Genomic DNA, 9,735 nt, shown 5'->3' with positions numbered 1-9,735 from the left:
TTTTTAAATTAACAAAACTCAGTTATCGTTTATTTATAATTGAAACAAAAAAATCCGTAGTAATACCCATACTTACCCTATTGGTGTTTAAACATTTTCAACTCATTTTTTTTTCCAAATTTCTCTTTTTTTATTTTAAAACCATAGAAAAATATTTGGTAATTTGATTTTTAGAATATCAGATTTAGTTATTGATAATTCAGATATAATCCAAACTTTGAATATTTTAATGATACGACTCAAATTTCTAAAACAGCAAAAGGTACAACAAACTTTGCTGGAAAACCGGAAATTATCAGGTAATTTTGAAATCATCTCTTCGCGGCCACTCTCAATTAAATTTTGTATTACAAGCATTTCAATTGTAGTTTCATTATTTTAATAAATCAATTATTTAATATATAAAAAAATTATGTAATTTATTTTAAAAAATTTTACTTTTACTATTATATACAATGTAATGTATGTCATATACAATATATTACATAAAATACATTTTTTTTAATTGTATAAAATATCAAAATTTTTAAATGTAGAAGTACTCACTTTATAAAACAAAAACAATAGAAATCTTTATTATAGTCAATAGTTATTTTAATTAAATATTGGAGGACAATGTGATTTATTTTAGTCTTGATTTACTTGAGAGTCTAATAAATTTTTAATTAATCAGTTTTTTGATCAACCATAAAATTTTTAATGGCTTCTTGTGTTTTTTGTTGAAATTCTTCATTCATAACTTTATAAGCTTTTTCCATAAGAGAAGGTATATCATTTTTAGTCATCCCTTTTGTAGGAATAGGTGGCAAAATTGATATATAATTAACTCCTTAAATAAAGAATTTAAATAAGCGATAAAAATATAAATCATTACAATTATTAAAAAAAAATAATAATAAAATCACATTATTACCAGAATTAAATCGCTTCAAGTTATGATTAATGTAATAATATTTAGAAACTACAACAGGTTGAATAGGTATTTGTGAATCGATTGCAACGTGAAACGCGCCTTTTTTAAAAGGCATTAAAGTGTTATTGGAATGTCTTGTACCTTCTGGGAAAAATAAAACTCTTGCCTAAAATAATAACAACATAATTGAACAAATAAAGTATAAGTATTAAATGAATTTTTATGATAACAGCATCGAAACATCAAGCTTCAGTGTTTGTACAGCCAGACGAAACTAACTAATTTCAGTCGAATGTCGCGGACAAATATTAGCGAATGGGTAAATTGCAAATTCCTTCAGTCAGCGGGCAGAAATGAATTTGTTTCAACCCTTTGAAAAAATAAAATAATGCTACTATCCACAGAAAATCAGTTTTGCTCTTGATTTCAGCTCTGATACTAGTCATTTGTTTGTTAGCAATGTCAGAGTACTAATTTCATTTATTTAAGTAACAATTCTGACTTTGTGATCAAGTTTTATAAAAATGAGTGAACTTTCAGCTATCATAACCATTTTTTAATTTTATTAAATTAATTTTTTAAAAAGTCAAAGCATTAAGGGGAATGGCCACTGCGAAATTTCCAAAAAAATTTTTTTTTTTTATTAGATCAAAGTTTACATATTCAAAAATATGTATTTTGAGTATTATATGAAAATTCCGAATTTTTTTCGAGTTATAGTCATTTTTGTGACAGCGCGTCAACTGACCATTGCATTAACTAAAAACTTTAAACGTGTTTTTTTCGAAATTACTTTTTTTGAACTGGTCTCATCTGTAATTTGCATAAATATTCAGTAGCTAAAGTTGCGCGTAGAGGATTTTGAAAATTTTGATTTTTAAGATTTTTTTAAGGCTGTTTGAATAAAAAAAATGAGAAAAAAAAAAACGAAAAAATTTTTAATATGTCGCCATTTTTTTTCAAATCCAAATTTTCAAAATCCCTTACGTGGAACGATAACCACATGCATACAGATTATAACGCGGTTTGATTTTTTCGTTCCAGATAATCCGTTTTTGAGTTAGAGATGAGACCGTGGGGGAAATTTTTTTGGTGCTCCACAAAAATGCTTATAACTTTGTAACAACACGATATTTTTAATAAAAATTTAGGAGAATTATCTTCAATGTATACTTTATAAAACAAAAAAACCCGATCCCCGAATTCCTTTACTATCTCAGTCAAAGAAATTCCCGAAAATCACGTATTTTTTCGTTCCTCACAGCGGCTATCCCCCTTAATCGAAAAAAGGACAATGTAGTTGCAATTGCACCAAGATATAGAATTTTACAAAAATTACTTACAGTAATCAATTAGAAGTTAAACGAAATTTCTTGAATAAATTTTAATTTACAACTTTGTTGAAATTCATTTAAGATTTTTAAAAAGCGGGGGCACTGTCTGAGAATGCCCTTAACCATAAATTTTCAAATCACAATTTACGCTTACACTAATAATTGATCATGTCATTGGTCTTAAATTAATTTTTTTCTGACTGGCTGCTGATACTGAAATTTTCAATGCAGGTTTTCATAAAAAATTATGTGACACAAGATAAAACACGATTTCAGACTACGGGTGATATTAGTTTTCACTAATGGCTCGGGCAACCTTCACCCTAGTCTGAAGTCGTCTTGTATCATCCCTTGTCATAGAATACACTATTTTTTTTAGAAATAATTAGGCAATTATAAACCTTTCTTTTGTTTATTATTTCGACAGTTGAATTTACTTTATTATGAGCATTTGAATTTTTTCTATCTATAAATATCGTTCCCCATAACCATGAAGCAAGTCCATATGATCCTAAATATAAAACAGCTTTTTTAGCAATAACTGTGCAACGTTCAAGAACTGGCCATAGTTCTGCTAAAACTATAAAAATCATTTACATTAAATGAATAAAATTATAAATTTATTTTTTACTTTTTAGATAGATTTATATACTTACCAATAACATCTAAACAACTTTGATGATTGATAAGAATAACTGCACCAGTATCTTTAACAATATTTTCTTTTCCAATTAAAATAAAATTACACCCTATCATACGTGAAAAGTGTTTCAATAGCCAAGCCGGTATTCTGTATCAACATAATAATTTATTATTAAATAAATATTTATTTGTATTTAATCGTTATTACCAATTTATTCTTTTTTTTTATAAACTATAAATAAGAAAATATCTTACAATGCATTTCTCCAATCACCGGGACGAAATAACATTAATGGTATAGGCGTTGAAGCAAAAACAAAGCTACTAAATATATATGCTGTGAATTTAGCTCTATATCTCGCTGCTTCACTGACAGTACATATAATAACAAGTATGATAAGAAGAGCAAGTCCGATACTGCTACATGAAATCATTCTATTAATTAAAAAAAAAAAAAATATGTTCTTAGTTTATTATATTTTATTAAATTAACAATTATTGATTGCTACACGGAAAAAAAATAGGTACAGCGACAGAACTTTCATTTTACAGCAACAGGACAAATCCTGTGGGAGCAATAGGACAAAATCCTGTAGCAGCAATTTTAATTTTTTTTCAAAATTAAAATTGTTTTCAAATTTTGAAATTTCATTATACGGACAAAAAATTAGTACATGAAACTTGTTCCTTATCCTATTTATTCCACAGGAAAAATCCTGTTGCTCTCACAGGATTTATTCTGTTGCTGTAACATGAAAATCTTATTGCTGCAACAGCATTTTGTCCTGTTTTAAATTTTTGAAATTTAAATCTATTTTTTTAAATAAATATATGTTAATATATTCTCATAAACAAAAATTAAACATTTATGAGAGTATAGAATGACGTAGCCATATTAATATGATGAACTGCGACCTATGAAGTTGATATATATTTAAAAGTATATTATTTAAAACTCTTACTATAAAATTGATAAAATGTCAAGTTTTTATTATTTAATCATAAAATATTAATGGAAAGAAAAATTACTTACAATTTTATAACATATAGTTATTTTATTAAATGTGAATATTTTTATTTACTTTAAATATATTTCGTTGGTTTTTTTATTGCAAAATATATATTTTTTTAATTCTTTATGAAAAAAAATAGAGTTGTCTATATTATTAAAAAAGTAAGGAAAATTTTATTCCAATTATATCTTTATGATAAAATTGGCTATCGTGATTAAATTTGGTATCGTTAGAAAGATCTTGACTTGAGTTTTTGCAATTTTATGGTTTCAAATATTTTTATGTGATAATCAATTTCATATCTCAATTTTTCGGAATAAGTTTATAAGTATTTAAAAAACCATTTGAGATATCCAAAATTTGAAAAAAGATCCTTAAAGAGCATAAAATTTCCTAAAAGAAAGTCTTACCTCCCGAAACTGTACCGACAATATTTACAATTTTAATTTAACGGTGAAAATATAACTAAAAACGGGTATAGTGGACCGTCCACGCGCGTCGACAGAATCAGTAGTATGATCAAAAAAAAATTATTTTGGCTGATTAAATATGAATGTTAAGGAATAAGGAACATTACGTACTATCTAAACAAATGAATAAACAATAATCTGCCCACAGAAAATTTTTACCCCAATATTTTAATTAACTATGTTGTTATTAATTAGTTAAAGTTCATCTATTGTAAATAAACATAAAAACCCTGATTATTTTTAAACTGAAAAGCCTAGATTTTCTTTTACTTCTTAGAGCTATTTTTGAAAGAATTTAAAAAAGATCTCCGTTGAGAAAATTAAGAAATATTGATTTTTCACTTCTTTATTAACAATCTAATGCATTGAAAAATGAATAATGTAATTTTTAGCACGCTCCAAAAATTTCATTTATGTTTTTATCTGTTTAGGTTATTAAGCACTGAAAAAAAAAAATTTGTTATCTTAACAAAAGTCAAGATTACACATTATTTGTTAAGATAACAAATCTACCTTGGTCAACGCAACGAAGAAACATTTGTTATGTTAAGTAAAGTGAAGTTACCGTTATTACAAATGACATGTGTTAAACTAAAGATTAAATAAGGTTTTAATAAAACTTCTTGACTCGAGAAAATTTTACTTCACCTAACATATTATCGCTTCTCGATATATTCTCTTGAGTCAAGAAAATCACTTCTTCAAGGCGCTCGCCTTCAACTACACTTAGACATATTGTTATATTTTTCAAAATAAATAGCGTTTAATATTTTAGCCATAATTTATAAACACAATTTATGTCCAAAATCAAAAACTCGTGATAAATTCTTAATGATATTGTTTACCTAATTAAAGCACTAACTTCTATGCTTATTCAAAAAATTTTTCCTCAACACATATCATTTGTTACAACAGCAAATTCACTTTACTTACCACAACAAGTGTCACTTCATTGCATTAACCAAGATAGTTTTGCTATTATCACAAATAGCTGCGTAATCCTGACTTTTGTTATTGTAGCAAATTTTTTTTTTCAATGAAATATTAATTAATAATTTAATATAAAATTAATAATTTTTAGGACGTATGAGAACATTTGTTGCAATTAGCTTCAATTATAATAAAATTAAAAGTTATTAATGAGTAAATGATTTCATAAACAATTTAATCCACAACATATTTAATAAATTTACCAGTGACTCTCGGGCAGTCACGTAGGGACTATTGGTGGCTCGTTTATAATGTATCTGAAGATCGGAACATTTTTCGGGGAACGAAAAAAGAAAATTGGAAAGTAAATAATCTACTGGATGACTAGATTTCTAAAATTGTTTATATATAGATGCTGGTATGTCAGTCGAAAATAGCACTGACTTCCAATTACCCCTTAAGTCACCTTTAAGCAGTCAAATTACATAAATTTTTTTCGTTTTCGTTGCGCAAAAACGTTCCGATCTTCAGGTACATCGTTTATATTAATACAAGGTATTTTTTAAGTTTTGTTAAACTTTGAATAATTTTACGAGAAATTCTAAAAAGTATTGAAAAATGATGTACCTGAAGATCGGAACGTTTTTCGCAGAAGGAAAATATTAAAACAAAATGAAAAGTAAAAAATGTACTGGATATAGATTTCCAAAATGTTTCGCGTAAATGCCTATATGTCAGCTGAAAATTACAGCCACCCCCAATTATTCCTTAAATCACCTCAAGCAGTTGAATTACGTGAATTTTTATCATTTTCGTTGCGCGAAAAACATTCTGATCTTCAGGTAGATGAAAAATGTATATTTATATTATGAAACAAAATTTCTTAGATGGTTTATGTTAAAAAATATAAGCAACTAGTAATAATGTTTTATCTGTATTCGTCATTCAAATAAAGATGATTATTTCTACGCATGTTTTGAATTTTACTATGTCATACTTAGTTAAAATGCCGCTCTAAATTATGTAATGATATGTATATACTTGTCCTAAATGCTAAAATCTAACCGATAAATTAATGTATCTTTTGCATTGTTTCGCTTTTTTTCCTTTAAACTAATTAATATTAATGGCTTGGTAGCTCTATACGTGTTAAAAATATATTTTGTATGATAAATACGGCGGACTTGTTAAGATATGATAAACATTTTTTTTTGTGTTGCAAATTTCAACGAGAGTTAAAGTCTAGTTATTCATTTTTATACTAAACAATACATTCTGTTCTATTTAAACATTTATCATCGCTGATTATATATTGATAAACATCTTATTGAGAAAGTAATAGATATCCCTGATTTAAAAAAACGATTCGAAACGATTTGCAATGTTAAATGCCCACAAGAAGGGTGATTCAAAAGTATTCAAAGTATTAAAAGCATTAAGAAGTATTAAAAAATTTTTTTTTCCAATCGTTTTTAATTGATTGTTTTAATAAGGGATAGAAACAAACTTACTTCTGAGGAAACTATTTATATATATATTCTCTATGAAAATTTATGAGAGTCTCGTGGATTCCATAAGGTTATTTAAACAGAGCATAGTGATTTGTAGATATTGATATTTGATGACTACTTTCATTAAATTAACTTAGATGAATTGTTTTTGAATTTTTTATGATATTTCATGTTCTATAATAATAATTAATTCGAAATAAGTTCAAAATCAACAAAATTAACATTTACAAACTTTAAAAATATTATTTATTTAATTTATAACTAACTAATTTACATTATACTTCAATTGTTTTAAAAATTTTATTATTATTAACATCGATACATCGAAATCCGTAATTAAGTAGTTTTTCAAATTTTTGTTTGATGTTATTATTAAGCATATAAACGGATTTAGAGAGATCAAGCGAAAAAGATTCTGTGAATGTTGCCATCTGAGATAGTAATGATTATTATCTCGGATAAAAATGGTTACCATCTCTGGTAGGAAAAGTTAACACGAAAAAATGACAATCATTCAAATGTAAAAACGAAAATAGTTACTTCGTTAATATGGGAGATATTACCACTTTTTTCAGCTTGTATAATTTGTTAACCACAATTTTTAGTTAATAAATAAAATAATTTCATTTTTTATTATCCCTGATTAAGAAAAATGATTTGCTCCACGTAAAGTGTATAATATCTATATATTACTCGATTCAAATTATTTTAAATCATTTCAAATTGTTTTGAATCATTCCAAATTATTTTTCTTAATCAGGGATACAATAATGCAGACAATTTTTTTTAATTATTTGAAAAGATTATTTAATTTAGTTCGTTTCATAATAAATCGTTCATTAATGGCAATACCAGCATAATTTAAAAAACGAAATCACATATATTAATTCATTGATACGAATCAACCTAACTTTTAATTATCTTTATCTAATTAATTAACTTCGTTTTTTTTTCTTTGGAAAGACTCCCAGACACAGTTAGCATTCTTTAAAATTTTTATCGATATTGACAGTAATTTTAAACTCAGATTGTGTCTAAAAATGTCATCGTGTAGAGGAGGGATACTTGATCTCTTAGAAAAAAAAAAAAAAAAAAATTATCTAGTCATCTCACTTTTTACGTCTCTGTCGAATCTTTTTTATAAGCTCTTGGTTAAAAAAAAAAAAAAAAGAAAAAAACAAGTTAATCAAAGTCCATATGCTTGACAATTATGAGCTGTATATAATCTAAGTGCAAACATGATGAAAAGTTAAAATTTATCATTATTATTATAAGATTTGATTTATTTCACGATAATGCGAATTTAAAATTACGTTTGCAGAAGAATTTTTAATTACGTTTGTAGACGAAATTTTAGATATGCAAATACTCTCTTTCCCTTTTTTTCGTTTTCTTTCTTTCTTTTACTGATAAAACAAAGTACTTTAGTAGGAGTTTTAATAATTCATCTTTATTCAAAATGTACACAATTTAAATATGATTACTATATATTATTAAAAAATAAGTATCGTAAAGCACTGAAAATTTAAACGCAACAATTTTGAATAAATTGTAGCTTTTGAAAGACAAAAAATACTGATATAATTTGCTATCCAGAAGATATATATATTTTTTTTAGAAAGTTGTTTTCTTACAAAGTATTTTTTCATAATTATGATTAAAAATTATGATCAAAAAGTAAGAAAAAAAAATATAAATATAATTTTTATGTTCATTTTAAATGAAAATCATTGAAAAATTATTGTTTATTTTATGATTAAACGAGTGTGAATGTAGCAGACATCAGATATATTTAAAATTATAAATAAACAGTAAATAATTTAAAAAATAATATTTATAAAAAATACACTTATTAATTTAAATATTTTTTAAATATGCATTTGATTAATTATTTACTCTATTTATAATTTTAAATTAATCTAATGTCTGTTACATTCTCACTTATTATGATTAAATATTTCTTTTTTTTTTGTAAAAGCTAGATGAAAGCGTTTCTCATAACTAATGATTTCAAATTCAGTTATTAAAAAAAAATCTGAACTATTGAGCAGTTTTCAAGCTTTTATGACTTGTCATTTGTTATATTACATTCAAGTCTGCCGCGCTATTTTGTTGATTCATCATAATTGTATTTGTCAAATTTAAATTAAATAAAACCAGTATATATTATTCTATTGTCATTTAGTTAAAATGAATAATTCAAATATTTATCAATTCATTATGAATTAAAGTCAATTATTTTTACTCAAATTAATAGTTAAAACTTATTTTTTTTTGCGTTTAATTTAAAAATATAAGTAAGATCAAATATACTTTTTTCAAATTTATACCATATTGTTAATCTGTATTATGATAGATAATTATAATTATTATTTATGCGATCAGTTGTTTTTTTATTAAAAAATTTATTGATAATCTAATATAATTACTAATTTAATTGTGTATTAAATATATACATATTCCGCTTGTAGTTTTTATAAAAACGTTTACTTACGTTTATATTTATTATGTTTTATTATCGACAAGCACTAGAATAAAATAAATAGAAAATAAATAATTAAAACAGTCTGACAGATAAAAACAATTGCCGCTAGTAGACTGTTGTCGCCAATTACAATTACAATATATTAAAGATGACACACGTGTTAACTAAAAACTGTGTTATTGAATTGCAATCGGTGTTTAAAATCTTTAAGAATCATCACAATAAATTTCCGTGGATAAACGACCTCTAGTTGCTACTATATTAAATAAAAGACATTATTGAAAGCGGGAATTTTAAAATACAGGATTAATTTTTTTTTTAATATTTTTAATAGTTTTAAAAAAAGTATTTTTGACTTTTATTTCAATATGATAAAAGTTATTTGGTTTTATAAAACAAAAATTATTTAAATTTTTAAAAAATAATATAATAATTGA

At 24.7% G+C, this 9,735-nt stretch overlaps 1 protein-coding gene across 1 annotated transcript; it reads right to left on the bottom strand.

Moving 5' to 3' along the window:
• Nucleotides 1-518: 518 nt before the first annotated feature.
• On the bottom strand, nt 519-9,495 carry LOC103571420 (1-acyl-sn-glycerol-3-phosphate acyltransferase alpha). The gene is made up of 6 exons (XM_008549578.2): nt 9,308-9,495; nt 3,145-3,324; nt 2,904-3,037; nt 2,649-2,827; nt 914-1,079; nt 519-829 (listed from the first exon to the last, which is right to left on the bottom strand). Exons 2-6 carry the CDS (start codon nt 3,321-3,323, stop codon nt 666-668), a joined length of 822 nt encoding a protein of 273 aa, XP_008547800.1. The 5' UTR covers nt 3,324; nt 9,308-9,495; the 3' UTR covers nt 519-665.
• Between the last annotated feature and the right edge of the window lie 240 nt (nt 9,496-9,735).

The sequence above is a fragment of the Microplitis demolitor genome, chromosome 7 (assembly GCF_026212275.2).
Source record: "Microplitis demolitor isolate Queensland-Clemson2020A chromosome 7, iyMicDemo2.1a, whole genome shotgun sequence".
Taxonomy (NCBI): domain Eukaryota; kingdom Metazoa; phylum Arthropoda; class Insecta; order Hymenoptera; family Braconidae; genus Microplitis; species Microplitis demolitor.
This window is presented reverse-complemented; position numbering and strand designations above follow the sequence as displayed.